The sequence below is a fragment of the Girardinichthys multiradiatus genome, chromosome Y (genome assembly GCF_021462225.1).
Source record: "Girardinichthys multiradiatus isolate DD_20200921_A chromosome Y, DD_fGirMul_XY1, whole genome shotgun sequence".
Taxonomy (NCBI): domain Eukaryota; kingdom Metazoa; phylum Chordata; class Actinopteri; order Cyprinodontiformes; family Goodeidae; genus Girardinichthys; species Girardinichthys multiradiatus.
The window spans coordinates 27,933,577-27,961,298 of NC_061818.1; the positions used below are offsets into that span (position 1 = coordinate 27,933,577).

Genomic DNA, 27,722 nt, shown 5'->3' on the forward strand with positions numbered 1-27,722 from the left:
TTATTTATGGCTAAATTAAATGTGCCTTCTGCCACTTGTTAAAGTGTAGTTTTGCTAATTTAGTTGAATGGCTCATCTAAAAATTCCTCAGGCCTGTTTGTTTTTTTGTTTGTGAGCAGGTGTGGTTAACAGTGCACCACTTCTTCGACCTCTGTTGAATCTTCCTAAAGGTGTTTCCTGGTTAAACAGGATCCTAGATTTGCCCTTTTTGTATTTTGCTTTGTTCATGTTTTATTTTTATTTCAAAGGTGATTTAAGATAGCCGGTTTATGCAAATTATTTGCCGAGTGATTTTTTTTTTTTTTTAGTCACTGTTTTCCAGTTTGTTACATTGACCTTTACCAACAATGACTGTTACCAAGCGATAGTTTTAAAATTCTAATCAGTCTAATCAATATCTGTTTTTCTCCATCAATAGAAAATGTCCCTGCAGAGCTGCGTGACCCCTTCTACTGTGACCAGTATGAACAGGAGCATCTCAAACCTCCAGTCACGCGCCTGCTGCAGTCCTCAGAGTTATATTGTCGCACCTACAGCATTATTATTGGGAGTACTGGATCTGAGGCACAGCCCAAAGACAACATCGCCCTGCTGCAGCTCCTCACGCAGAGAGGCATAGTCGCCAAAGATCAGGAAGCCACAGTTACTGAGGCAGACCTTCAACATAAACCCATCAAAATGGTAATGTCTGATATGTAATTCGCCAAACTCTTTCAGTACTTTTTGTGCAGAATATAAATATTTGTGGGATTAAAGCAGGATATACCTTTAAAAGCCACCTGAATTTGCCTGCACGTCTACATGTGGTACTAAAATTAAATACATATCCTATGGTTTTCAAAGTGTCCACAATCTGACTGGTCACGTCGCGTTTCATCCGACTTCTACGTTATTGTCCTGGCTCCGACTACGCATCCAAACAGACTTTTCTACAGAAGTAGCAGCCACTGCTTCACAAAATGCCATTGTTAATAGATGGACTCTCTGTTTTCATACCTTTGTCTTGTTATTATGTGGTCCTAATATTGCATTGCCCAACAAGTTAAAAGATGATACACAGACGCCGACATTCGTTTTTGTTTCCGTAAACTGTGCGTTTGGGTCGTTATGGGGTCCTGAACCGTTCTGACTGAAGTCCGATGGTAGCTGTGATTAAATAGTAGTGTAAACCACCATGCAAAAAAACGGATTTCAGCAAAAAATCAGAAATGAGCTTCAAGACCTGCAGTGTGATTGTAGCCTTCCTTGCTCAACCCACTGCCCACAAACTCCAGTGTTAGTGTTCAAATTGAGAAAAGTAATGTAAGGAACAGTGGTACGTTGTGTGCACAGTTTCCTTATTCTTATATTTTTGCATTAGGTTTATTTACTGAAACCAACTCTGTTATTTAGAAATCTGCAGAAAAAAACAGGTCAGGATCACTTGGTTGCTGTTATTGGGCCATGTTTAGGTTTTGATTCTGGGGATTAAAGGACATCAAAAAGACCCTTCAGCCATTCAGCCCTTCCCCCAACGCCGTATACTTCCTCAACTGATCTTAAAACATGAGTGGTTCCAGCTGCGAGGACAACGGCATGACTACTTTACTTTCAGGGTGTGAGAGGGAGATGGAGTATATGTACAATTGATCCAGATCACAACAAAAGCTAGAGATTTCTAGTGAAACTTTAGCTCCTGTGTTGAGAGAATACAATGAGCTGGCTCAGTGAGTTTAAATCAAGAGAAACAGGTTTGTCCTCTTAGCCACTGGCAAAAGATCTCTATATGTCTTTCAGTCTTGTAACATTATATTGCTCCAAACTCTTCACCCGGAAAATGATTACAAACTACATTTATTAAATCCTAAAAATTGAATTTCTGTATACAGTTTGTATTTGGCTGATGAAATTTGAAACCGCTTACAGTAGAATTGGTATTAGCCTTACTTTTCACTCTGATCAGAAAGACCCCAAATCTGTGCACATACACGCTGTTTTTGAAAGTGATGGCCTCCTCAGGGATTTGTTGTGTACAGTGTTGTGTTGTTAGCTCCCCTGCAGCTGAATGCTTGGTACCACATCTTGTACTGTACACCTGATGACTGCACCGTTTTTTCCTTTCCTTTTTCACTAGTCATTTGTTGCATCTCAACAACATAAAAATGAAACTCCTTTGGAAGCTAGGGCTGTTCACGTATGGTAATTTACATGAACCAAACAGAGATGGCTCAATGCAGTGCCAATATGTGCTTACACACAACAAAAGCAGGAATGCTCAATCACAGGACTGACATTGTCATTGGGTATAGTACAGTCCTGCTATGTTTGCCTCCATATGCAGCACTTCGAGTTTGCGTGACCTGGGCAAAGGATGCTTATTAGGCATACGAGTTGATGTTTAAAAGGAGCTAGTTTTCTGATGGTGAGCTAAATCATGAGCTTGGATCAATATGCCCTTTTCTAAGCCGAAACGGTTCTGGGAGAAAGCTGGTTAGTACACATTTCTTTTTCCTTAATTTTAGTTTCTTTACCCTTTTTTTGATAATTTTAATTTACATCGAATCCCTGTTTGCTCTTTAAAGCTGGATCCTTATTCTAGTAGAGAGACGTCCTAAGCAGTTCACGGCTGTATAAAGCTGTTTACTGTGTTATTTACCCATTAACATACATCTGTACAGTTGTTCTTTTTCTTTACATAAAGCACCTTTCGGCATCATGCTTGTACCATGGCAAGTGCATTGGAACATCAAGAGTTTTCTTAAACCTCATACAAGCTTTCTGATAATTACCATTGGTGTAGATAGTTTAGGCTTTATTTCATACTGTTTCACTAAAACACATTAAACAACTAACCATTTTAAATGAAAGCAAAAAGGTAGCTAAATTTAAAGACACAGGTATCTGTTGTTCATGGTCCTTTAATGCACAATATTTAATTTCTTCTGCCCAGTTAAGTTAGGTCTTTCTAGTTGAGACAATGCCTGGTCGGTTTCTGATGCTGCTGCAGTTGCTATGTGCTACTTTAGTGTATGATCCCCCAGTTACTGACTGCTCTCTGAGTTTGTCTGCGAGTGACTGGCAATGCAGCTTGTATGGCAAGTGAAGAAAGTGGGTCATGCTGCAGTGTTACAGGGATGGAGCATCAGTGTGGGCCCTGGCCAGTAAAACAGCTTTGCAGCAGTGGCAATCTGCTACAGGTTGACTGTTTAAGGCTTCACATTTTTCTAGATTAAATGCATGGTTATGCTTGTCACCAATACTACTGTCAAGTAATCTGCCTTCTCATTGTTGGTTTCTTTTGGATAAGTAAAGGTTGTTGCCTTAATGCTGTTTACTAATGTTTGTGAAATTAGGTTTACATTTAAATCCAAACACAACAGATCAAATAAAGTGGCTGTTGTTTTGGCTCGTCTTGATGCACCTACCTATACCTAAGGTGGAGTATTTGTAATCTGCATAAAAGAGAGACATAGCCACTCTGTTATTTATTTTTATATATATATATATAAATATAGAAAAAAAGGTTATTTGTTTTGTCGTGATCAGGTCTTATGTATTTTTAGTGACTGAGGTTCTATAAATATTTGGGTTGTCCTGCTTGCATCTGCCCAGCCCCCATCACTCCTCCATTTGAGGATAAAGATCTTTGAAGATTACACATAATCCACTACATAGGGTGAATGTCGTCATTCATGATTGGTTGACATCCCAGAGATGACCAATGACCCCCTCTATACCCCGGTTTGTCTCATGTTGAGTGCCCAATTACAGTGCTCTTGAAACAATAATTGTGCCACAAAATGCTCTCTGTGATGCCTTTACTTCAGTAAATCTGAGCTGAACAACCATGTGCTTTATAACAGGAGTTATGCTGCTGGGATTGTGAAATTAGAGGTGTGACTTCTTACCCAACAGCCTTGTTGTCTAGCCAGCTGTTCCTCTCATCTTCACGTTGGGTGGTTGCAACAAAAACCCTGTAGTCACACCTTGAACGAGTTTTACAAACTCTGATATTAACAGTGAAGATGTGATTAATGTTAACTATAATGTATCTAGATTTTACTCTGGTCCGCTGTTTCTTTCGTAGTGCCAGGGACACTTCGGCAGGTTTTTGGTCAAGTGAACATCAGTCAAGAGTTTAGCTGGAAACAGAAGTGGCAGATTATCAGAAACGCTAACCATCATCTTGCATCATTTATTTTTCTTTGGTCTGTTGCTGCTCTGAACATAATTGGTTTTCAATTCAATTTGGTTTTATTTATATAGCGCTAATTCACAACACATGTCGTCTCAAGGCACTTCACAAAGTCAATTTGCTAGAATCATACAGATTTCAAGTCGGGTACACACATTCCAAATATTCCTAACTATCAAACTGCAGTTGGATTCAGTTTATTATTCAAATTGATTAAAGGGTTTTTTATCTAAGGAAATTTTGGTAATTAAGCTTTGAAATGTGCCCCAAATTTGGTGTAAATTCATTTTGAGCTATATTACCTTATGTAAGTGTACACTTCATATACATATGAGTATTAACCTCTTTTCCAAAATCCCTAGTTGGGCCCCAGGCCTGCTTGATCCCCCTGTTTGTCTCCCCATCATACAGGAACAAGGCAGGGATGGGGGATGGGGTTAAGTCATATTTCAGACAAAATCCCCTCAACATGAATTTGTCTGATGATATAACTTTTTCTTACTTTCGTTAACAAAGATCACATACGAGCAGTTTTTTTTCTCCCAAATTATGTTTTAAATGTTAACGGGATTAATCGGTGTTTATTTTTTCTCTCTACAAGATATTGCAGAAGTGCAGGATGTTTCAGAGCTGAGAATCGGGGCTAAGCCAGGAGCACAGATAAGTACTGCAGTCAGGCTTGTACTCGGATGCATTATGGGTCAGCTGGTTGGTTGTTATGGTGATCTGGCAGGCTCAGAGCTGTGTGCTGGAGTAGCTTCTCTCTTTACTCATTAGGGAACCTTGTGATTTAGCTTAGCAAACTCCCCTGGGTCTGCAGTGGCAAATCCGCAAGTGGCTACAACTCATTCGTCCTGTTTCATTTAGCTTTTTTATTGTCTTAAATTATCTTCCACTGTCATTTGAAAACTACAGAACAACACAGCAAAGGTTTTATAGATCTTAATTACATTTCTGTACTTTATTCTAATTTTTTCTAGAATATTTCTCTTTTGAGTATGTCTTACAGTATACATTTTAAATACTTCTTGTTTTCTTTTTTTTATTACTTATTGTACTGTGCATGAATAAAATGATGAGTACATTTTACTGCATATTTTAATTGTATGACAGTACATGAATCTATTAGATCAATAAGCAAATTTGGGAATAATGATGTGCATAGTATTTTATGTAATATTGATGTTGGTTAACAGCACCATGCGAACATTTATCAAATCCTTTCAATTTCTTGATACCCAACATATCATGGCATTTGTAAAGTCACCCTTTGTATTTGCTGAAAAGGCAAGCCGTATTTCATGAACACAGAAGTGACAGCCTCCTATTTTGTCAACAGTATTTGGAGGGCAAACCAGCTATGGCCGCAATCCTTGCAGTGAATGACACATCGACAGAGCTTGCCCCAAAACTATCTGACAAGCCTTTCCTGGCATAGCCTGCTCTGCCAGGGGTCTGCCCAGGTCAGCGCTTTGCAGCCGGGTTCTGTAGGCAGACATGTATATCGCGCTCATTTGCACAGCTAAACTGCTACTAGTCCCTATCTGGGCAAGCATAAAAGGCTGGCAAAGAATGTCTGGCAACTGAGGTAGAATTTGTTAGTATTTAAAGGGTCAAGGTATTGATTTTCACAGATTAGGCTCAAACGTGTGGATTAAATGAGTAGGCCTTTGGCTGGAATGGATTGCTTTTTGACCAGTCTTTTCTCTACTAAGTTAAAATGAATACTCATCCCTAAGGGCTTTTGCAGTGAACTATTCAGGAGGGAGATATACTGATGACTACTAAAAAAATAAAGACTGAAACAGAAACAAATTTAGAAACACATTATAGATTTGAGGCAAAGGCTTTCTTGATAAAGGACAATGAGCTATTAAAAGAATAACATTACATAGAAAATTATTTTAAGCTTTTTAAACTTTTTTGATAATTAGATAACTCTATAAAGTCTAGTCCAAATGTAAATTTCTCGTTTCTGGAAATATACTAATGAATAAAAACAATAGGTATGAAATTTGAATAAACGCTATCAAAATAGGTTAAGAAAGTTTAAGTTGTAACGCTGCGGTGCAAACAGAGCACAGCTTCTAACAAGTTAACAGGTTTAAAGAATTAACATTCTCGCTTTGACTGAGCTGTTAATGTTGGTACTACATTTTAATGAGCTCAGAGTATTTGATCAGACTCTGTAAGGGTCTCCTGTGCATGAAGAAAAAACCTAAAGGTCATGGTTTTAAATATAAATATGTTTGTATTTATGTTCTAAAATTTATTTCATAATAATATTTATTGTAATAAAAATAACACAATTATGTGTTCTTGTCGTCAAGTAACAGCCTCTTATTTCATCTGGCATATCCTGCATGTTTGTTTTAAATGAGCCATATTGAAATGTTTTACTGTGCAAAAGGTAAGTCAATTAAAGGGAAAGTAGCTGAAGAATGACAGTTCCAGGTCTTGTGTGTTATCATATTACAGGTCTGCTGCCTATTTAATGATTTAATGGATGCACAAACATGGGTCCAAAGTTCACCCACATCTACTATTGTCTGTGTTTGCCTGGTGAAAAAGTTTGTTGAAAGTTTTTGCTGGTCAACCACTGGATTGTAGTGACCTCTAGAGGATACTGCCAGTATACAATGAAAAGGGCTGCAGCACACGAGATAATATCCGCTGTGAAGTAAACACTGTCTTTCAAAACTAATCAAGCGATTTTCCAGCAATATTGGTTTCTCTAATTGGTTGTCGCCTTATCTTTTTCCTTTGGGATGTTTGCAGAGTGCTCATCTGGCCGTGATAGATGCCTTGATGACAGTGGGAGCCATAGAGACTGTGACTGCACTGAAGACATGTGGCTCTGCTGATCTTCTAGACGGAGCTGCCAGTTGGGAGGATGCTCTGCTTCATTGGGTTAATGCGGTAAGGAGCAATTCAGAAGAAACACGGCATGTTTTAAATTCACATTTTTGTTGTATTTCCCAGGTTTCTGTTGCAGACGATGTAGTATTTATTTAATATTTTCTAGTAATGTATGACTTATTGTATGTTTTATTAAAAATATCTATGATTGGTATGGATTTTAAGAGTTGTTATATTCTGTTCTTAGTTAAACCAGAAGCTGCGAGAACGTACAGAAGGAGCTCAGAATGACTCGCCTCAGTCAGCAGCAGAACCCCAAGCTGTTGAGCCTTCTGTGAGTACTGCAGATATCCAGAACAACATTCAGCACATAAACCTTTATAATCTGTTTTAGGATAATTCAAAAGAGTTCTGTTTAAATGGGAAGAAAGAACATTTGCCAAAAGAAGCACAATCCTGAAATGGTGTTTTTGGGAGCAACCAGATATTTTCGCTTTTGCAAATCAATTTTTTTTTATTTTGTTTTTCGAGGTGCAGTTAACTCTGGTAATCTGAAGAGGTTAAAGTGCGCTTCAGTAATGGCCAGTACTTATACTAATGTCATGAAGACTAGTTTATGCCTTTTTAAAGATAAAATACTCCAGTTTACACAAGAACTGCTTTTTTTTTTTCTCCATTGGAACAAAAACTGTTTATAGAAATGCTGAATCCGTAAAATCTTTTTTATAAAATAAATCAACAGAGCAACAGGAGAAAAAAACACAAATGTAGGGTAAAATTAAACCTCTGCAAACCTTACAAGCAGAGTTTTACCAACTCAAATATTGAGCACCTGATAAGCAAATTTCCTTTGCAATTTTAAGAAACATTTGTGATCTCTTGTCCGGTTTGTCTTGTTCTTCTACTGCATACTTAATAGCTGTCCCTGTGCTCCTGTTTTCCATTCCTCTTTCTTTGTCTATTTTTTTTGTTACTTTTTCCTTTGCTTTGACAGTGTCCTACACGCTGGTATTGGAAACTTGTTCCTGTAAGTTCCCTCCTTTTCTCTGCATCCTCCCTATCCGTCCATCCTTCCAGTGTCCTCATCAAATTTCTCAAAATTTTGATCAGGTTGGTTTTTTGTTTTTAAATCCCCATGAGCTGGTTTGAGTTTGCATTTTGCATCAAATATATTTGTCTGCACTGAACAGCAACTGCAGTATAAAACTAATGCTGTTGCAGGACGGGGCCAAAAGTTATTATTTATAAAGGCATGAGTGATGCATGAATCATTGTTTAAAAAAAGCTGGACTTTGAAGCTGCCATGTGTAAACTGGTTTCTCAGGTGCTGTGTGTTTGCGTGGGGTTTTATCAGAGATGAGTTTAGTCAGATGGCCCCTGCTTTGTTTTTTCTGCAGTTAGACCTGAAATGTTTTCTCTCTCCTACTTCTCTACCTCTTGAGACCCTCTTGACCCCATTTCTCGACTTCTTTTAGCACCGATTTAGTGTTTGTCTTCTGTCACCAACTCAACCATGCTCATCCCATTTTGCATTTCCTTAGCATGACTTTTTGTTTGTCCTCTTTGTCTCACAAAGTAATTCCTGACGTGTCATAAGCAACACTAAGTCATAAAATTAGGGGTGCCCATTTGTGTTTTTAAAATTTTTACTTTGAATTTTAATAAAAACATTAACAAATACATAATCTGATTCTGGCATTTGTAAAGTCACAGTATTTCATTTGATTTTCTTGTTTGTGTATTTTGTAGCTCCGATACAGGAAGGATAAAATTCCGTTCAAAGTGAAGCCGATCTTTCCAGAGGTGAAGGAAGTTAAAGACCTCTCCAGTGGTTGTGCTCTGGCTGCTGTCATACATTACTATTACCCTGGGCTACTAAGACTTGAAGGTACTAACACGCTTTTTTAACCTGTGCATTAAGAGGCTTTTCAGCAGGATGCAAATAATAACTCAAAAGTTGGTGAAGGGTCAGCTTTTTTCCAGATTATGAAAACAGACTAATGCCACACAGGCATGTACTTCAGTCTTATTAAAGTACTTTTATCTGGAGCAAAACCGATAAAATCAGACCTTCAACAACAAGAGCCGTCAGGTATACTCTGCCACATCCAAAAACCACAAACAGGACAAAGAGGGAGATGTTACTCACAAGGAATCCAGTATTTGTTTTAATTTCCTGTTGGGGTTAATAAAATATATTTGAAGTTGAATTTAATTTAGAGCAACTTTGCTCCTCACCAGCAATAAAAGCATGGTCCAATAGTGTTTCGCCAGCTGTTTAATTAATTATATAAATGAGGACAAAACACAATGTTCTGTTTTTTAACCTAATAACAATAAGAGATCTATAAAGATTCAAATTATTAGTGAAACATATTTGGTAAGTTAACAACAGATGAAATTGAACTTAAAATAATGAAAAGCTTGATCTTAAGTGTCACGTTTAGCAAAAGACAAAAAGAAAGACTTGTTCTTTATGCTTAACAAGTTTAATATAAATGAATAGTTAAAATAATCTGTGTATTTTTACATCTAGAGAACACAAAACATGAATGATGATGGGTCTAGACATTTAGAAGTTTTTTTGAAAGCTATTAATTTATTTTCAACCTGCCATGGATTCTCCTTGGCCTGCTCACAGAAGAAATGCAAATCAGCAACCATTCACCTGGTTTACACCTGTGAGGATGTTCACACTTCAGTCCCACTGATGTGGGTACAGTGAAGTCAGCATCTTATTTTAAGCTTCTAGTTCAATAATTAAATGAATGAAACAGCTCTTCAAATAGCTACCTCAGAAACCACAGGCTGTTTACTTATGTCAGCTCATAATTAAATTCATTTTTTATAGCCCCAGTTTACAACAAATGTGATCTCAGGGCACTTTACAAAAGAAAGTAAAATCAGTACAATTGACAGTAAGATTTCAAGTCAATTACATACATTCCAAATTGATTCTAGTTATTCATTCAGTTTATATAATGATAACAGGCCATGCCTGGAAAGGTAACATTTTTACTCCTGTGTGCAAGATGTTTCAATGAAGGACTCCATGTCAGCAGCAGACAGCCTGTACAACCTGCAGTTCATCCTTGAGTTCTGTGACAGCTGTTTGAAGGGCTGCTGTCACCTGGCACTGGAGGACATGCTATACACACCACAGGAGCTTCAGGTACCCTCTCTATCATTATTTGACTTGTACATTAAACAATGCATTATAGTTCTGATGTCTGGCGTAATGTGTCATCCTGTAGCTCAATTTTCTGAGTTTCCTGTCTGAGCTGCTTTACTGGTTAGAAGTGCAAAGGCCAGAATTTGTTCAGCCAATAGATACGTTAGGTAAGTGTCACAGGTTTGTGTTCACCGTTACCCCAGGATAGAATTTAATTGGTCTTACATAGTCATAATGGGGGTCTCCCATTTCATCAGATGGATCCACACCAGTGACACAACATGGCATCAGTGGTAACAGGTACAAAAATATCTGAATTTGAGTTTAGAAGTTATCAAACAATTGTTGAGAATGTTTGTTTAAGCTAGACTAAAACTACATTTTTCCACTTTTCAGTACTTCTCCTTCCATCTTCAAGAAGCCTTTTCTCCCCATTTCATCTTCTGCATCAGGTACAAAGGCAGCACTTGTCACCATTAAGTCAATCAGTTTGATACCCCTATTTTCCTCAGTCATTTTCTTTGTTTCAGTTGTTTTGTGGTGTTGTTTACTTATTTTTGTACAGTTTTGTTTTCCATTGATATTTATTTTGAATATTGTGTGCATCCCTGTGATGTTTGCATGCCTTTACATGTTTGTCTGTGTCCCATTGTACTCAGGACCTTTGACTCAGTCTACCTCAATGTCTCATATAGAAGGAGTTGGAAAGACATGGAGCAAGAAACCCCTCAGGTAGTGCCAAAACATAAAAAAACTGTTAAGTCAACTACTTTAATTTTAGTTTAACTTGCTTTTCACCTTTTCCTAGCCGGCCCTTGTCAGCAGTGTCCTTCAGCATTCCTTTTGGTCTCGACAGCGATGTAGATATAGTGATGGGCAACCCTGTAATAACCCGCTCTATGAGCTCAGATCAACTTAACCCAGCAGGCCAAAACATGAATCAGAAATACACTCCTGCTGAAGACATCAGTCATTTGGTTGGTAAAGCCCCTGGACCAAATGGTCCACAGAGGGCATCATGGGCCTCACAGACTCCTGTTATCCCAAGGCTGGCTGAGGAGAATGGACTTGAGACAAGTGAAACTGGTGAGCTGCCTACCATTGAAGAGGCTCTCCAAATAATTTACAATGAAGGCAAGATGGAACCTCGATTACACCCTGATGGTGCTCCTGATGGCTTCTACCTCCACTCACCTGATGATTCTGTTAGTTCTAGATATGATAGCAATCTGGCACCCATTAGCTGCTCTGCCCCTACACGTTCAGGAATGATGTACCAGCCTAAAGAGTCCATGGAGCCAGTTCGTACCAGAAACACCCCAGGATGTTCACGGGATGACGACTCAGTCTTGAGAGATGGCAGTGTAGATTCAGATGCCTTAGAAGACCTGCCAAAAGCCCAATCGACTCCAAACACACCAGCTTCCCGTCCAAATTCTGTCATTGGCTATATTAAGGACGCACCTGACAGTGGAGTGAAGATGACCAACTTTGCGGAGCGCAAAAAGAGACATAACATGGATTCTCCTAAAGCTAGCGAACCATCTTCCGCTCAGGTGACCACATGGGCACAAAAGTCTGAAGAAAGCCCGAGCAAGAGCCCACAACTAAATAATGAGATGTCTGAACTAGGAGCTCGGCTTGAAGAAAAGCGAAAAGCCATTGAAGCCCAGAAAAAACGCATTGAGGCAATTTTTGCAAAGCACCGCCAAAAGCTGGGGGAACGTGCCTTTATACAGTTAAAAAATGAGCAGTATGAGGTTGGCAGTGGAGAGAAAGGAGAAAATGGTCAAGTTAGTGCCTCATCCACAGAGGAGGATCTCTCATGTTTGGCTTTGGAGGAAGGGCTTGCTCGAATGGAGGAAGAGAAAGAACAAGCTCAACAGGGCCTCTTTGTGGCATATGGATTAAGTGTTGGAGAAGGACCTGTTCTCATAAATGAGGGCAGTCAGTTTAAAGAAAAGGCAGCTTTGCCAGGGCCGAAGAGCTCTGGGACACCTGGTGAAAAAATGGGAGCTCCTTTAGGAGATTATAACAATGCTGTGTCCAAGTTAACCGCTGCGCTGTCCTCCCTGCAAACGGACATGCAGCGGCTGAGTGACCAGCAAAATCAACTCGTCAAGAAGACACCTGCAGCATCCACAAACCAATCCTGGGTTATTCCTGCCAAACCTAAACCTTCCAGTCCAGCTCCTCCACGCCTCTCACGAGAATCCACCCGTGGTTTAAACGTAACCTCCTCCTCTCCATCACCATCCCGCAAAATGACAAACCATACCGCTCCTCCAAAATCTCAAGTTCATCGGAGAGCTCAGTCTGTACCCCCTAAAAGTCCGAAACACAGTCGCCAAATGGACACAAAATTTCCAACCTTGTCAAGGGTTCTCACCCCACCTCAGAATGTGGACCGCATCCCTCATCTTCGTCGAGTAAATCCTTGGCAGTCTCAAGTTCAGACTTCATCATCCTTTTCTATAGGGGACTCTGGCAGCCTGGATGAGCTGCGCTCATTTGGAGCGACTCCTATCCCCACACCTTCATTGACTCCTATACCAACTCCACCTCCGCATACTGCAGCAGATGACACCCTGTCAGAAGTAGGCTCCAATGATGGACAGAGTATTTTTAGCATGGACATGGAGGCAGGGCGCTTTATCAGTCCTCTGATAAAGAAAGAAGGCCTTGCTAGTGCAGGCTGCAGCTCTGGTGCCCCTTCAGAGTGCTCCTTTGAGAGTGAAGCCCCTGCTGGAGTGTCAAATGGCAATCGCAGTAGTTTAATAGAGAGTTCTCTCTCTGCTTTGGGAGCAGAGAGGGAGGAGGATGATCAAGTGCCTGATGCATTATCAGATTCAATGAGTGACCGAACTGAGCCAGAATGGAACGCAGGAGTTGTTTTGTTTTTTAAGGTTGGTATTACCTCACTTTGTTCTGTTAAATCATGTTTTATTTGAGTGCATTCATGCTTATTCACCACTACTTGTTGTCCGGATGATAGGATGATAAGGACCGACCAGAGGATGAAATGGCACAGCGAAAAAAAGCTCTGCTTGACAAACAGCAAAGGAGAACAGAAAAGATGAAGAGACGCAAACTTGAGCAGGAAAAGGAAAAAGAATCAAAGTAAGACTTCATTATTTTTCCTCTTATATACACTGCTCAAAAAAAATAAAGGGAACACTCAAATAACACATCCTAGATCTGAATGAATGAAATATTCTTATTGAATGCTTCGTTCTGTACAAAGCTGAATGTGCCGACAACAAAATCACACAAAAATCATCAATGGAAATCAAATTTATTAACCAATGGAGGCCTGGATTTGGAGTCATACACAAAATTAAAGTGGAAAAACACACTACAGGCTGATCCAACTTTTATGTAATGTCCTTAAAACAAATCAAAATGAGGCTCAGTATTGTGTGTGGCCTCCACGTGCCTGTATGACCTCCCTACAACACTTGGGCATGCTCCTGATGAGACGGATGGTCTTCTGAGGCATCTCCTCCCAGACCTGGACTAAAGCATCCGCCAACTCCTGGACAGTCTGTGGTGCAACATGACGTTGGTGGATGGAGCGAGACATGATGTCCCAGATGTGCTCAATCGGATTCAGGTCTGGGGAACAGGCGGGCCAGTCCATAGCTTCAATGTCTTCATCTTGCAGGAACTGCTGACACACTCCAGCCACATGAGGTCTAGCATTGTCCTGCATTAGGAGGAACCCAGGGGCAAGCGCACCAGCATATGGTCTCACAAGGGGTCTGAGGATCTCATCTCGGTACCTAATGGCAGTCAGGCTACCTCTGGCGAGCACATTGAGGACCATGCAGCCCTCCAAAGAAATGCCACCCCACACCATTACGGACCCACTGCCTGTCATGCTGAAGGATGTTGCAGGCAGCAGATCGCTCTCCACGGTGTCTCCAGACTCTGTCACGTCTGTCACATGTGCTCAGTGTGAACCTGCTTTCATCTGTGAAGAGTACAGGGCGCCAGTGGCGAATTTGCCAATCCTGGTGTTCTCTGGCAAATGCCAAGCGTCCTGCACGGTGTTGGGCTGTGAGCACAACCCCCATTTGTGGACGTCGGGCCCCATGGAGTCGGTTTCTAACCGTTTGTGCAGACACATGCACATTTGTGGCCTGCTGGAGGTCATTTTGCAGGGCTCTGGCAGTGCTCCTCCTGTTCCTCCTTGCACAAAGGTGGAAGTAGCGGTCCTGCTGCTGGGTTGTTGCCCTCCTGCGGCCTCCTCCACGTCTCTTGGTGTACTGGCCTGTCTCCTGGTAGCACCTCCAGGCTCTGGACACTACGCTGACAGACACAGCAAACCTTCTTGCCACAGCTCGCATTGATGTGCCATCCTGGATGAGCTGCACTACCTGAGCCACTTGTGTGGGTTGTAGAGTCCGTCTCATGCTACCACGAGTGTGAAAGCACCACCAACATTCAAAAGTGACCAAAACATCAGCCAGAAAGCATCGGTACTGAGAAGTGGTCTGTGGTCCCCACCTGCAGAACCACTCCTTTATTGAGTGTGTCTTGATAATTACCAAATATTTCCTCCTGTTGTCTATTCCATTTGAACAACAACTGTGAAATTGATTGTCAATCATTGTTGCTTCCTAAGTGGACAGTTTAATTTCACAGAAGTTTGATTTACTTGGAGTTATATTGTGTTGTTTAAGTGTTCTCTTTATTGTTTTGAGCAGTGTACTTGGATGCATTAACAGATATGGACAGAAATAGCAGTGCATACGATAAAAACACTTCAAGGTTAATCAGCGTTCCTAAGTGATGATAGTACAGACATACAATGGATATATATTTTTTAGGTAATGGTTTTTAATTCATTCAATTCAATTCAAAAATACTTTATTAATCCCAAAGGGAAATTAAATGTTGTAGCTCATATTATTCAGGTTTCTTCAAAGAGCCGTTGTAGATGCTGATGGCTGTGGGCAGGAAGGATCTCCTGTAGCGCTCCGTCTTACAGCAGATTTGAAGAAGCCTTTGACTGAAGACACTCTGTTGTTGTAGGACAGTCTGATGAAGAGGATGCTCAGGGTTCTCCATTATGTTCTTCATTTTATGAAGAATCCATCTTTCCACAATGATCTCCAGAGGAGTCCCCAGAACAGAGCCAGCCTTTTTTATCAGCTTGTTGAGCATTTTTAAGTCCCTGGCTCTGATGCTGCTTCCTCAGCAGATGATGGTAGAAGAGATCACACTTTCCACATCAGACTTATAGAAGATATGCAGCATCTTGCTGCAAATACCAAAGGACCTAAGCTTCCTCAAGAAGTACAGTCTGCTCTGTCCCTTCTTGTAGATGGCTTCACAGTTGCATCTCCATTCTAGTCTGTTGTCCAGGTGAACACCGAGGTATTTATACTCCTCCACCACCTCCACTTCTTCTCCCATGATAGAAATAGTTTTTGACTTATTCCTGTTTCTCTTAAAATCTACAATCATCTCCTTTATTTTAGTCACGTTCAAAATGAGATGATTGTTTCCACACCATGCCACAAAGCGGTCCACCACCTTCCTGTACTCAGCTTCTTGTCCATCTCTGATCCACCAACGACTGCAGAATCATCCCGAGTATTTCTGCAGATGTCAGGAGTCTGTCTTGTACTGGAAGTCTGAGGTGTACAAAGTGAAGAGGAATGGTGAGAGTACAGTCCCCTGTGGTGCTCCTGTGCTGCTGACTACCTGGTTAGACTCACAACCCTTCAGTCTCACAAACTGGTCTGTTTGTCAGGTAGTCTTTGATCCAGGAGATTGTTGAGGCCTCCACTTGAGTCTTCTGGAGTTTCTGACAAAGCAAATCAGGTTGGATTGTGTTAAATGCACTGGAGAAATCAAAGAACATGATCCTCACAGTGCTACTGGCTTTGTCCAGATGACAGTGGGTTTGTTGAAGCAGGTTTATGATGGCATCTTCAACTCCTACTCCACAGCGATAAGCAAACTGAAGGGGGTCCTGATGGTTTACTGTTTGCTTACTCGGGTGGGCCAACAGGAGTCTCTCTAGGACTTTCATGATGTGAGATGTCAGGGCAACAGGTCTATAGTCATTGAGGACTGGTGGGTGAGTTTTCTTTGGTACCGGAACAAGACAGGAGGTCTTCCACAACACAAGAACCTTCTTCTGGGCCAGGCTAAAGTTGAAGAGGTGCTGCAGAATTCCACACAGCTGCTCTGCACAGGCCTTCAGGACTCTAGGGCTGGCATGATCTGGACCTGCAGCCTTATTCCGATTCAGTCTCTCCAGTTGCATCTTCACTTGACTTCTTGAGACACAAAGGTGGAAGGGGGAAGCAAAGAAAGTATCAGCATCTTCTGATATGGTTGAAGGCAAACATGTAGAAGCAGAAGGGTCTAGGGCTGAGGTGGAAGATAAAAAATGTGAGGTGTTACTGGACAGCTGTGGGTCCTGTGGGTCAAAGGAAGATGGAATGTCTGTTTGGCTGTGAGCAGGAGAGGAGGATGCAAAGCTTGTTTCTGAACTGAACCTATTGAAGAATGTGTTCAATTCATTGGCTCTGTCCAGACCTCCATCGGTCTGATCATCCTTCTGCTTGAAGCCTGTGATCTTCTTCATCCCTGTCCACACATCTCTGATATTGTTTTGCTGGAGCTTGCTCTCCAGCTTCTTCTTGTACACCTCCTTGCTGTCTCTTATCTTGACTTTAAGTTGCTTCTGTAAACTCCTCAATAATTCTCTGTCTCCCTCTCTGAAGGCTCTTTTTTTTCTTGTTAAGCAGGTCCTTCAGGTCACTGGTGATCCAAGGTTTGTTATTGGGGAAGCATCTCACGGTTCTGGTGGGGATGATGTTATCCACACAGACGTTTATATAGTCTGTTACACACTCAGTCATGGCATTGATGTCCTCTCCATGGGGCTGGCACAGTGCGTCCCAGTCTGTACCCTCAAAGCAACCTTGCAGAGCTTCTTCAGCTTCCTGTGACCATTTTCTCACAGTCCTCTTTATTACAGGTTGCCTCTGAACAAGGGGCTTATATTTCGAGTAGAGAAAAACAAGATTGTGATCTGATTTGCCTAGAGGAGGTCTTGCTGTAGAGATGTATGAGTCCTTGACATTTGCATAAAACAGATCCAATATTTTGTTTTTTCTGGTAGAGCAGCTGACAAACTGTTGAAACATTGGAAGTGTAGCAGAGAGTGAAGCATGGTTAAAATCACCAGAAATTGCCACAAAAGCATTGGGGTTTTGTGTCTGTAGCTTAGCAACAACTGAGCTGATGGCATCACATGCAGCGTTGGCAACAGCGGAAGGTGGAACGTAAACAGTTGCCAAAATAACACTGGTGAACTCTCTGGGTAAATAATATGGACGAAAATTTACTGCCAACAGTTCAATATCTGGACTGCAGAGATGACACTTCACAGTTACATGTCCTGGATTACACCATCTGTTGATACTGCCAGTCCACCTCCTTTACATTTGCCGCTCCTCTTTAAATCTCTGTCTGCTCGTATGGTTAAAAAGCCCTGCAGAGAGACGCTGGAGTCGGGGATATGATCCTGCAGCCATGTCTCAGTAAAACACATGATACTGCATGCCCGGTACTCTGGCTGGGTCCTTTGTAGGGCTTGGAGTTCATCCAACTTGTTTCCCAACTCACATTTCCCATCATAATCAACGGAAGAGATGGTTTGAACTTCCTCCTTCTCTCTCTTCTCTTAGCTCCTGCTCTGCATCCACGGCGTCTCCTTTTCAACTCATCAGGGATCTGGGGTTGTAGTTGAAGTATTATTTGAGCTTTTGAGATATTAATCAGCTGCTCCCGGTTGTAAGAAACAACCCCGTTGCTATGGCAATGCATCATAACAAATGTCCAAAAATAGAAGGTATTAGGAAAAATCCTCCAAGCTGCACAGCATCTGACACCGGAGAGGACAGTTGTCCAAAAAAAAAAAAGAAAATCATATTTGCGTGTGTAATTTTTGTATTGTCAGTAATCATACATTTTGATGTTGTATTCCATATCTCACTCTGCTTTTAGCAAACCCCAGTGGATGATCATTGAAGGCTGGAGCAATAAGAATGAAGAAACACCCCAGACCCCAACCACCCCACCAGCAGAAGGGACTCCCCAGCGCAGAGGAGACTTCACCAGGCAGGAGTATGAGAGGCGACAGCAACTGAAGATTATGGAAGATCTGGACAAAGTGCTGAGGCAGAAACCCACCACAGTCCGTGGTGTAAAGAAACAGAGACCTAAGACAGTTTTCAGAGATGATTCAGTCTTGTCCAATAGTCCTGTCAAGGGTAAATGCTTTTGACACTACCACCATAATTTTTATATAGTTACCTTATCTCTGCTCTTGCTTTTTATTGTAATGTGCTCCGGTTCTCTCTGTAGGAAATAGACTGAACAAAGTGTACTCCCACTCAACGATGAACCTGTCCTCAATGGCTAATGACTCTCGAGGTCTGACTGTCAGGAAATCTCCAAGGTAACCTGCACAGAGATGATGGTGGAGGTTTATTTATGTGGGGGCTTTAAAAGTTGGAGCTGTGGATATTTGCTGTTGGAAGTTCAAAGAACATCACAATAAATGTCAGAGAAAGAGAACCTGGATAATGGATTTTTACAATGACCATGTATTTGCTTGTGTTTATCCGTCTCTAGCTGCACTTGCTTTGGTAATTATCAGGTGCAAAGGTGATTGGGACAAATAATGTCTGTAATAAACTTCTGTGACTAAACCTTTGTTTTAGCCAATCACACTCTCCCTCTCGGTCACGGCTAATGTCACCAGGGCGAATGAGTGCCCAGAATGGTGAAAAGGACTGGGAAAATGGTTCCACCATTTCCTCCCCAGCCTCCATCCCAGAATACACTGGTCAGTGACAAGTTTGAGGCTAAAGATTGTTTAAATAAAAAAAGTGAGCACTGTTTTATATTTAGAACAGAATACCATGTGTGAAAACTGTTTTTCAGGACCAAAGCTATACAAGGAACCTAGCTTTAAGTCCAACAAGTTCATCATCCATAATGCGATCACTCGGTGCTGCCTGGCTGGCAAGGTCAATGAACCACAAAAAAACAAGATTGTGGAGGTAAACAATGCTGTAATGTCACAGTCCTACTAATATGCCCACGCTACCATGGTTAACATTCTAACACTTACCAACTCTTTTTCTCTGTTGATGTTTGGCTTTTCAGGAAATGGAAAAAAGCACAGCCAACCACTTCCTAATCCTCTTCCGAGATACCAGTTGCCAGTTCAGAGCAGTTTACACCATGAACTCTGAAACTGAGGAGATGGTACGGCTCACTGGCATTGGCCCACGTAACATCACACCTGAGATGGTGGAGTCTATTTACAAGTATAGCTCGGACCGTAAACAGTTCACTGTCATCCCGTCCAAAACCATGTCAATGAGTGTTGACGCCTTCACTATCCCTAACCACTTCTGGCAGAAGCGCCCAGGAACTCCTAAAAAGCTTAGCACTCCAAAATAAAGATTTGCCTAAAGTTGGGACGGATGATATTTTTCAGGAAATCAACCCAAATTGACTCAGCTTCTTTTTTATTTTGGTTTCCTGGCCAGTGTGGAGTGTCAGATTGTTGTGTTGGAAAAAATGGCATGACTGCTCTGATATTGGTCAATTATCAACTTGGACCCGGAGAACCAAACAGGTAAAAGAGAGAAAAATGAGACAATAGAAAATTAGTCAATCGCTCCTTAAATGTAAGTAAAATAATTAATCTACAGAGATTCTAACAGGCTCTGCATGATCCACTCAGATTGTAAAATGTGATGGGACAAATTTCATTTGGATAAAAAAAAAAAAACTACTCTTTTCCCCTTTTCTCCTCATGCCTTGCCTTACCTTGCCATGTCTGAGTCATGTTTTTTGACTCGAAAAGGGAGGGGGAAATTACACTACCTTGGCCCGCACAACAGTAGTTTGGGCAAACGCAGCTCCCACTTCCTCTCAGTTTTGCCAGGATTTCCTTTTGCTGCCTTTTCTTCTTCCAGGGCTCCGTTTCCCTCCAGTCTACTGAGACAAAAGGCTCAGCTGTGATTGGAAATGTATAGGTAGTTAACGCTGCTCTCATCTGAATGTAGGGCGCACACTACCCGCTCTTTGTCAGGACCAGAAAATACATGTACCATCATAGGTGGTCCCACAGTGGACTGCACTGTCAGAGGCTACTTCCACTGCAGATCATTTGACGCATAAGAAACTGCTTGTGCCCCATACTTTCTGCACTCCAGTCCAACTCTTCTTCAGCCGTAGACATCTGGATGTCTTTTTGATACTTTTTTGACATGTTTTGCTAGCCACTGATTGAGTATTTGGGAGCTGGTATAAGAAAAAATCTTCTGTGATGTTTATGTCTTCATTTGCTTTTTCGTGGAAATAATACTTGAGAAAACGGAAAAAAGACAGACATGAAGGAGGGCTTCGTGTTTCTCAGTACCAGAATAAAGCTCTGTATGACAATGATAATCAGTCTTAATTTAATATATTCTGAATGCTGAATTCATTTTTTGATGATTTGTAAAAATTAAGTTGACCTTTGTAAGCTACAAATAAGCTAGCCTGCTGCTTAAGCATTAGTAAGATGTATGTTTGAGATGACGGTGAGTGAATGAGAATGAATATGAGTTGTTCAACAGGAGAAATTGCTGATTCTGTTTTAGGATAAATAAATCCTTTAGGTCACTGATCTTGTTTCCAAATGCATTATTCCCTGTTTATATGTCCAGGCATATGAACAGTAGGTTTCTTAATGAAGGATCATTTTGGACTGTAACAGCCCTCGTCTACCCCACAGTCTCTTGAGACTCCTTCATGTACAACTGGGGAATGTAAAATGCCAAGTTTTGTTTCACAGAAAAAAAAAACTCCAGAATTGTTTGTTTGATTAATTTAATATTGTCACAAAATCTTGCAAATTAGCTTTTTGTTTGCAGTCTTGCAGCACTACCACAGTTGCCATAGGGCAGCTATGTTCTTTTAAAATCACAGAATGCCTCCATGTAATGTGGTGATTGAAGGGGATTCCTGTGGATGAAATGTTGAAATCGTAAATGAGAAATAAACTGTTTAAAGAAGTGTTTGTCGGGTATTGCATGTAGATTAAATGGATATTTGTATTTATGTACTTGTGAAGCTGCATATGTGGTAGTAAAGACCATATATTGATTCTGTGCAATTCTCCCCAAAGTTCCCTACATCACCCAGAGGTATATTTATTTCCTTTTGATTTATTTGACACATTTATTTTTTAGTTTGAGGTTCTACTTTGTCCTTTTCTCACCATTTCTTCTCTGTTGCTTTTTTTAAAAATTAGGGTTATGTGTCAAATTTTCATTTCAAAGAAAATGTCATACATTTGTTTTGTTTCTTCTGTTTTCTAATCTGTGCCAGCACATTTTGTATGTTTATTTCATCAAGTGACTCCTTGGCAACTGGACCAGAAAAATAAAATCCTTTTTAAATCATCCATATAGATTTATTTTTATATATCTGTATAATCATACTTATTTTTTAAGACATAGAATCTGCATGTAGACGGGAGACCTTTTTTTTTTTTTTTTTTAAGAGATTATCCTGCAAAGTGAACATTCTCTATGCACTTAAGTGAAACAAAAGTTATTCGTAGACACAAGATTACTTGCCTTTATTAACAGTGTATTTTATTTGCATTTGAACAGTTTTGCTTTTCCAGTTTATATAAAGTAAGATGATGCTTGGATCCTAATTTTTACAACTCTGCCAAAAGAGTACAGGATTATTTGGTTGTGGTAACACTGATAGAAACCTTCTCATAGCATGATCCATCATCTTCATAGAACATCTTTGAAGTTGATGACAAACCGCAACGCCGTCCTAGTGCTTGCCATGCAGCATCTCCGCAATTAGAGAGTTGCAGGGTAAATCTCTAAGGAGGTGGCGCTGGTACAAATAGTCCTCGACTTGCAAGCTAATGCTGCGTACTTCTGGGAGACGAAGAAGCAACTGCCCAAACTTGTCTGAGTGTCCCGGGTGTCTTTGCTGGGTATGTTCCATGAGAGCCCTGTTCACCCTCTCCTGAGTCTGCTCTACTTGTCTGCGGTTCTGCACTGACTTCACATCTGATGCATTCAAAAACAAAAATGGTTTGAGCACTGACAGCAGTTGCGTTTATGACAGACAATATGGTCAAAGATAAATACATGACTTTAATGTGTTAAAATTAACTAGTTTAACAACTGTATTTGAATAAAAACACTAACCTGGGTTGAATAGGACAAGGTATTTAAGACAGACAAACTCATGCCTGTCAAACTGGAGTGCCTTAAGTTTGAATACAAGGTCTTGGGTCCTTGATACTAAGCTACTTAATGTCGTTCCAGCCTGGGAAATAATGGTTGACACTTCAATCTGCGTCAGAATAAACCATAGTTAGTAATCAAATACGTGAGTGATGAAAATAAGCACAATTATTCTAAAACTGTCGAGTGCAAGATTGCAGCTCTTAGTGCAATGTGTGTCTTATACTTAACCTGTTGACCTGTGACCAGATAAATACAACCTTCTTTGCCGTAAGTGACTTGTCTGCAGAGGTGATCTAGGACCAGCAGCTCACTCCAACAGCTTTGCAGCAGCACCATCTGATCATCCACCTATCAGAAGCACCATGTTGTAGTGTAAATTAAAGACTAAAACCCCCAGTGCACAGGAAAATACAGAACTCCAGGAGTTACTATAGATATAATGCTGCTGCTAATGGGTATGTGTGTATATTCTAGTAAAGCAACGTTTTCTCACCTTGAGCTCTTTGAAGAGATTGCTGTTTCTGGCCCACTCCACAAGTCCAAATAGAGTCTGGTCAGCTATTTTGCACATGATACTGAATGTATTTAGACAGTCATGCTTTCCTCGATTGGCCTGCTCCCTTTGTAGACTAGCCAGGACTTTGGTGCATAGCTGACCCTCATCTTGTTCACCCTCCAAAAGCTGGTTAAGAAACCTGGGAGGAGAGGTCGGTGGAGGAGTTGTTGATGTCTGAGTCGCAGCCTGGGAAATAGCAGGGGCTGAGCTTGGTGTGCAGCAGGGGGATGTTGCTGGTGTTAACGAATGTTTTGGGTTTGAATGGACTGGATAGTGTGAGGGAACTGGGCTATAGCTAAAGCTGGGCTTCCCTTTACCCTGTGAGTGTTCAGGGACGGCGCAACAAAGTCCACGGAAAGGCATGGATGGAGGTGTTAGCACTCGATGATTGCTGATTGTACAGTCCAGAGTTATAGGTTGACAACTTTGCTCCATTCCAGATGGATACACAATGTGGGATAAATGAAGAGCAGCAGAAGATGATAAATTGCTTGTTGGGCCACTTATCCGGTGAAAGTCATTTGAAGACTGGGGACCAGGTGTTTGCCTAGTGCCTAACTTAATTCTGTAGGGATCAGTATTCGCCTTTTGCTGTTTCATCTGCCTGTCCCGTCTGTACAGGTGCCCAAATTTATTCCTGCCACCTCTCATACGATCTGCTCGTACAGCTGAAGGCAGAACAGAAGTCATATTTAAAAGGGTTTTAACCAGGATTTAAAGCATCTTTGGCAAAAGTTTGAAAATGTTTGTCAGTGCCTAAATGCAGTAACACACTAAATTAAGGTATTATACTAAACCCACAATACACATTCCTTGTACGTAAATTTAGCTGACTCTAGAATGATTTATTACTTTACCAAGAGATTTGCAAGAACTGGAGGTTTTTTTGTTTTTTTTTAACATCACTATGGAAAAATTTGGCCCACTCTTTTAATTTTCCTATCTCAATCCAGGCTTTGACTAGGCCATTCCAAAACTTTAATTTTTGCTTGCTATTCTGGGATGGCCTTGCTGGTGTCCTTTAAATGCCCTTCTGTGTAATCCAAGTCTGTTTGAGGTTACAAACTAAAGTCATACATGTACATGAAGAACATGCAAACTCTATGCAGAAAGACCCCTGGCCAGTCGAACACAGGACCTTCTTGCTGCAAGTCAACAGTGCTACCAAATATGCCACTGTGCAGCAGCAAAAGTTCCACTTTTGTTTTATCTGTCTACACAATATTTTCCCAAAAATCATGAAGATGCTTTTTTGGTAAATGTGAAACAGGCATTTGGATTTTGTTGGCCAGCACTGCTTTTTATCCCTATAGGTTTTATTTTGCCCAGATTTTTTTAATATGGAACAATGAGCACCGCCGTCAATCAGATATAATTAATGATTTTTTAAAGGGGGTAATTTATTTTCACAAAAGATCAGATTGGTTTTGGTAAGCATGTTTCCCTTAATAGATGAAATCCTGCATTTAGTACATACTCAGGTTATCTTTGTCTGATATTACAATTAATTTGAGGATCTGAAAAACTTTAAGTATAACAAAAAAAAATGTTGAAGAATACATCTGTAATAGCAGAAATGCTTTTACACAACCTTGCGTGTCACAAAGAAGCAGAAATCATGTTAAAAGTGGTGAGAGCTTAAATACCTTCTTTCCTCATGCCTACAGCCAAACACTTCTGGAAGCGGCAGAAAGGACAGCGCTTTCTTTGGGAAAGGTTCATTGGGCAGCTTTGTTGCTCTGAACAGGTATAATGCTTGTTATTCTGCACTGAGCGTTTAAAGAAGCCCTGTGAGAGAAAGAAACATTGCTAGTACATGGCTTCTGTGCTAGGCGAAAAACTAATAAATTTGGATGCCCTTGATCACAGAAAGACAGCAAATCAACAGCTTATCCCATACCTTGCAACTCTCACAGGTAAGCAGTCCATAGTGGTATCCTGATACTTTGTCACCACAAACCGGACAGCTCTCCTCTGACTCTGGCCTGCTGCCTGCTGCAGTCTTTTGTTCCTGAGCTGCCCAAAAGCCAGCAGAAACATTAAACGTTTCATTTTTTTTTTTTTGACACTGATTATGGGTGAAGAAATGTAGTAAGATCAATGCCGTTGACATGAAATGAGGTTTATTGCTCAGCTGTGGAGAGAACATTGAATAGTGCAGGACCATCCCTCTGTTGCACAAAGTACCTTATCACTCATCTAGATTTGTTCGACTCTGATAACATGTATGACCCTTACATAATTTCTAGACCCTGTAACAAGTGAAAACTGTTGCATTTACTTTAAAGTTTCAAAAAAACAAAATATTTTTAAGTAATTATTTTCTATGCAAAACAAACAAGGTGTTTTAAAGGCACTCATTGTTTTTTGTCAGCAATACATGTACATTTTATGAAATAATTAATATAAAAAGTATTTTTACAGATCCAATAAACGTGCAATCTATCTTGTACTCACGTGTTGATGAGCCCTCCTGTATTAATAAAACTTCTGGATGGTTACCAGAGTAATGGGTAGGAGGCTGGGGCTGTTGTACGAAAAAACCATCTATGTCCATCTTCTTTGGACATGCACTTCTCAGTCAGCTCAGTTTGATCTTCATTGTTGCAAAGCCCAGGAGACAAGACAGTCACAACGGGACAGCCAGAAAAAAGCCAGGCAGTGGTCAGGCCCAGCAACTTTGATGGACTGACAAGTGTTGGAGGCCCACATTTGGACTTTGGTCCTTAGTGGGTGTCATAAAACCTCTCCTGATTGGCACTCCTAACCAGTCAGTATGTCAGCAAGCAAGCTAGTCGACCGACCCCGTCATGGGAGACAGATAGCCACCTGCTGGAATCCTACTAAAGTGAAATCACTTCTGGATCACTGAACCATTCTGAAACCCAGCAGATAAGATAAGAGCCCATTAAACAGAACACAGGACCACTGCCAAACTACAGACATTCTGAATTTATGTCAGGTTCTCTTGTAATCCTGTTTTTTAGGCTTTGCTAATTGTGGAAAAAAGGTGAAGGAGCACCAAAATTACATTTAAGCACAAGCACTGTACTTTCCAAAACATACTATAACATTCTATCCGGCTTCCTGCAAAAATGTGCAGTGCATAAAAATTTCAGAAACACCGCAATAAAATTGCTCATTAATTTACTAAAATGCGAATTCAGATTTTCCATTTGCTTGCTAAAGTCTCAGCTACTTCATTTGCTAAATTTTTTTATTAGTGTTCAGTGTAAGAGTAGAGTTAGTTCTTTACTGCACTGAGCATCAGAGGTTTTGCAAAAATCAGTTGTTTCTAAATGTCACCAACACTGATGATAAGTGTGTTTAGGTGTTAAGGAGAGTTTGATATTCTCTGAAAGATTTGTTTATGTTTGGTGTGATAAAACACCCTTCCAAGATTCATTCTTACCTTTTATAATCTCATACGAGGTCACCATAAAACCCTTAACTATACTCTAGCTGTTGCATAGAAAACAATTTCTGCAAAAACATCTGGTTATAAATGTTTTAATGCACTGCCCGTTATATTTTCTAGTCATCAGTCAGTCATTTTCTACCGCTTATTCCATAGTGGGTCGCGGGGAAGCTGGTGCCTATCTCCAGCAGTCTATGGGCGAGAGGCAGGGTACACCCTGGACAGGTCGCCAGTCCATCACAGGGCAACACACAAACAACCATGCACACACTCATTCATACACCTAAGGGCAATTTAGAGAGACCAATTAACCTAACAGGCATGTCTTTGGACTGTGGGAGGAAGCCGGAGTACCCGGTGAGAACCCACGCATGCACGGAGAGAACATGCAAACTCCATGCAGGAAGACCCCCAGCTGGGAATCAAACCCAGGACCTTCTTGTTGCAAGGCAACAGTGCTACCAACTGCACCACTGCCACCAATATTTTCTATTGAACATTAAACATTTAATTTTAGTGGAAACCTGTTGAAAGAACATAGTAGCAACTTTTTTAATATTTTGCCGTGTATTTGAAAAGCAAGCATTTATTTAAAACTGTATGGTTACAGTAATTTGTATATAAATGAAAGGGACATATTTTTCCTGCAGAGTAGCAATATTGCAAAGATAAGGCTATACTCCCATTTAGTTCTACAGAAAATGTATAAATTGAGATTTGGTAAATTAGTCCAACATTTTTCAGGGTCAGCTGAGGTTAGACAAACACCAAACTTCAAACCAATAAATGTGTTATTGCATTGCAGTATATAACAGGTTGTATAACAAAATTTGAATATATTATCTTAACCTTCCAGACAATGCTGCTAGTGATAAGATACGCTCAAACACATGAACCTAAACTGATCCAGTCGCATAGTGACGTCAACAACCTAGGGCAACATAAGTGAATGGTTAACAAGGCAACTTTCAAATATTATATATAATTTCAAAATAAGTTCTCGATTTTCTTTCTTAAATTAAATATTCAACATAAGGTTGCATGTATATAATTTTCCTAAAATTGCTTCATAAAAGGTTTTTATGGAATCCAGGTTGCATGAACTTGTTCGACCTTAGTAGTGCCATCTTTTGGTTTGGATGTGCAAAGCTCTAGTATACATATCTTTACCCATTTGCTTTTTAGCATGTCTAAAATCATTCAAAAATACAGGACTTGAAGAATAAAACAATTGC

General features: G+C 40.5%; 2 protein-coding genes across 4 annotated transcripts in view; one reads left to right on the forward strand and one right to left on the reverse strand.

Annotated features, from left to right (window-relative positions):
• Positions 1-21,699, forward strand: part of LOC124864296 (calmodulin-regulated spectrin-associated protein 3-like) — a 28,442-nt gene extending 6,743 nt beyond the window's left edge. The window contains exons 2-18 of one of the 3 annotated variants that reach the window (XM_047359026.1): positions 419-681; positions 6,953-7,093; positions 7,281-7,367; positions 8,028-8,060; positions 8,783-8,921; positions 10,066-10,205; positions 10,288-10,372; positions 10,463-10,505; positions 10,602-10,657; positions 10,865-10,937; positions 11,014-13,111; positions 13,201-13,325; positions 18,237-18,502; positions 18,597-18,690; positions 18,956-19,080; positions 19,179-19,297; positions 19,404-21,699. In XM_047359026.1, the coding sequence (XP_047214982.1) occupies positions 419-681; positions 6,953-7,093; positions 7,281-7,367; positions 8,028-8,060; positions 8,783-8,921; positions 10,066-10,205; positions 10,288-10,372; positions 10,463-10,505; positions 10,602-10,657; positions 10,865-10,937; positions 11,014-13,111; positions 13,201-13,325; positions 18,237-18,502; positions 18,597-18,690; positions 18,956-19,080; positions 19,179-19,297; positions 19,404-19,703 (4,187 nt within the window). In that variant the 3' untranslated portion in view covers positions 19,704-21,699. The remainder of the gene's footprint in view (positions 1-418; positions 682-6,952; positions 7,094-7,280; positions 7,368-8,027; positions 8,061-8,782; positions 8,922-10,065; positions 10,206-10,287; positions 10,373-10,462; positions 10,506-10,601; positions 10,658-10,864; positions 10,938-11,013; positions 13,112-13,200; positions 13,326-18,236; positions 18,503-18,596; positions 18,691-18,955; positions 19,081-19,178; positions 19,298-19,403) is intronic. The other 2 variants (XM_047359028.1, XM_047359027.1) reach the window with 2 other exon arrangements.
• A 160-nt stretch (positions 21,700-21,859) lies between these two features.
• On the reverse strand, positions 21,860-25,769 carry LOC124864298 (nuclear receptor subfamily 5 group A member 2-like). The gene is made up of 7 exons (XM_047359029.1): positions 25,527-25,769; positions 24,970-25,085; positions 24,716-24,857; positions 23,007-23,737; positions 22,742-22,861; positions 22,472-22,619; positions 21,860-22,330 (listed from the first exon to the last, which is right to left on the reverse strand). Exons 1-7 carry the CDS (start codon positions 25,624-25,626, stop codon positions 22,086-22,088), a joined length of 1,602 nt encoding a protein of 533 aa, XP_047214985.1. The 5' UTR covers positions 25,627-25,769; the 3' UTR covers positions 21,860-22,085.
• Positions 25,770-27,722: the final 1,953 nt, after the last annotated feature.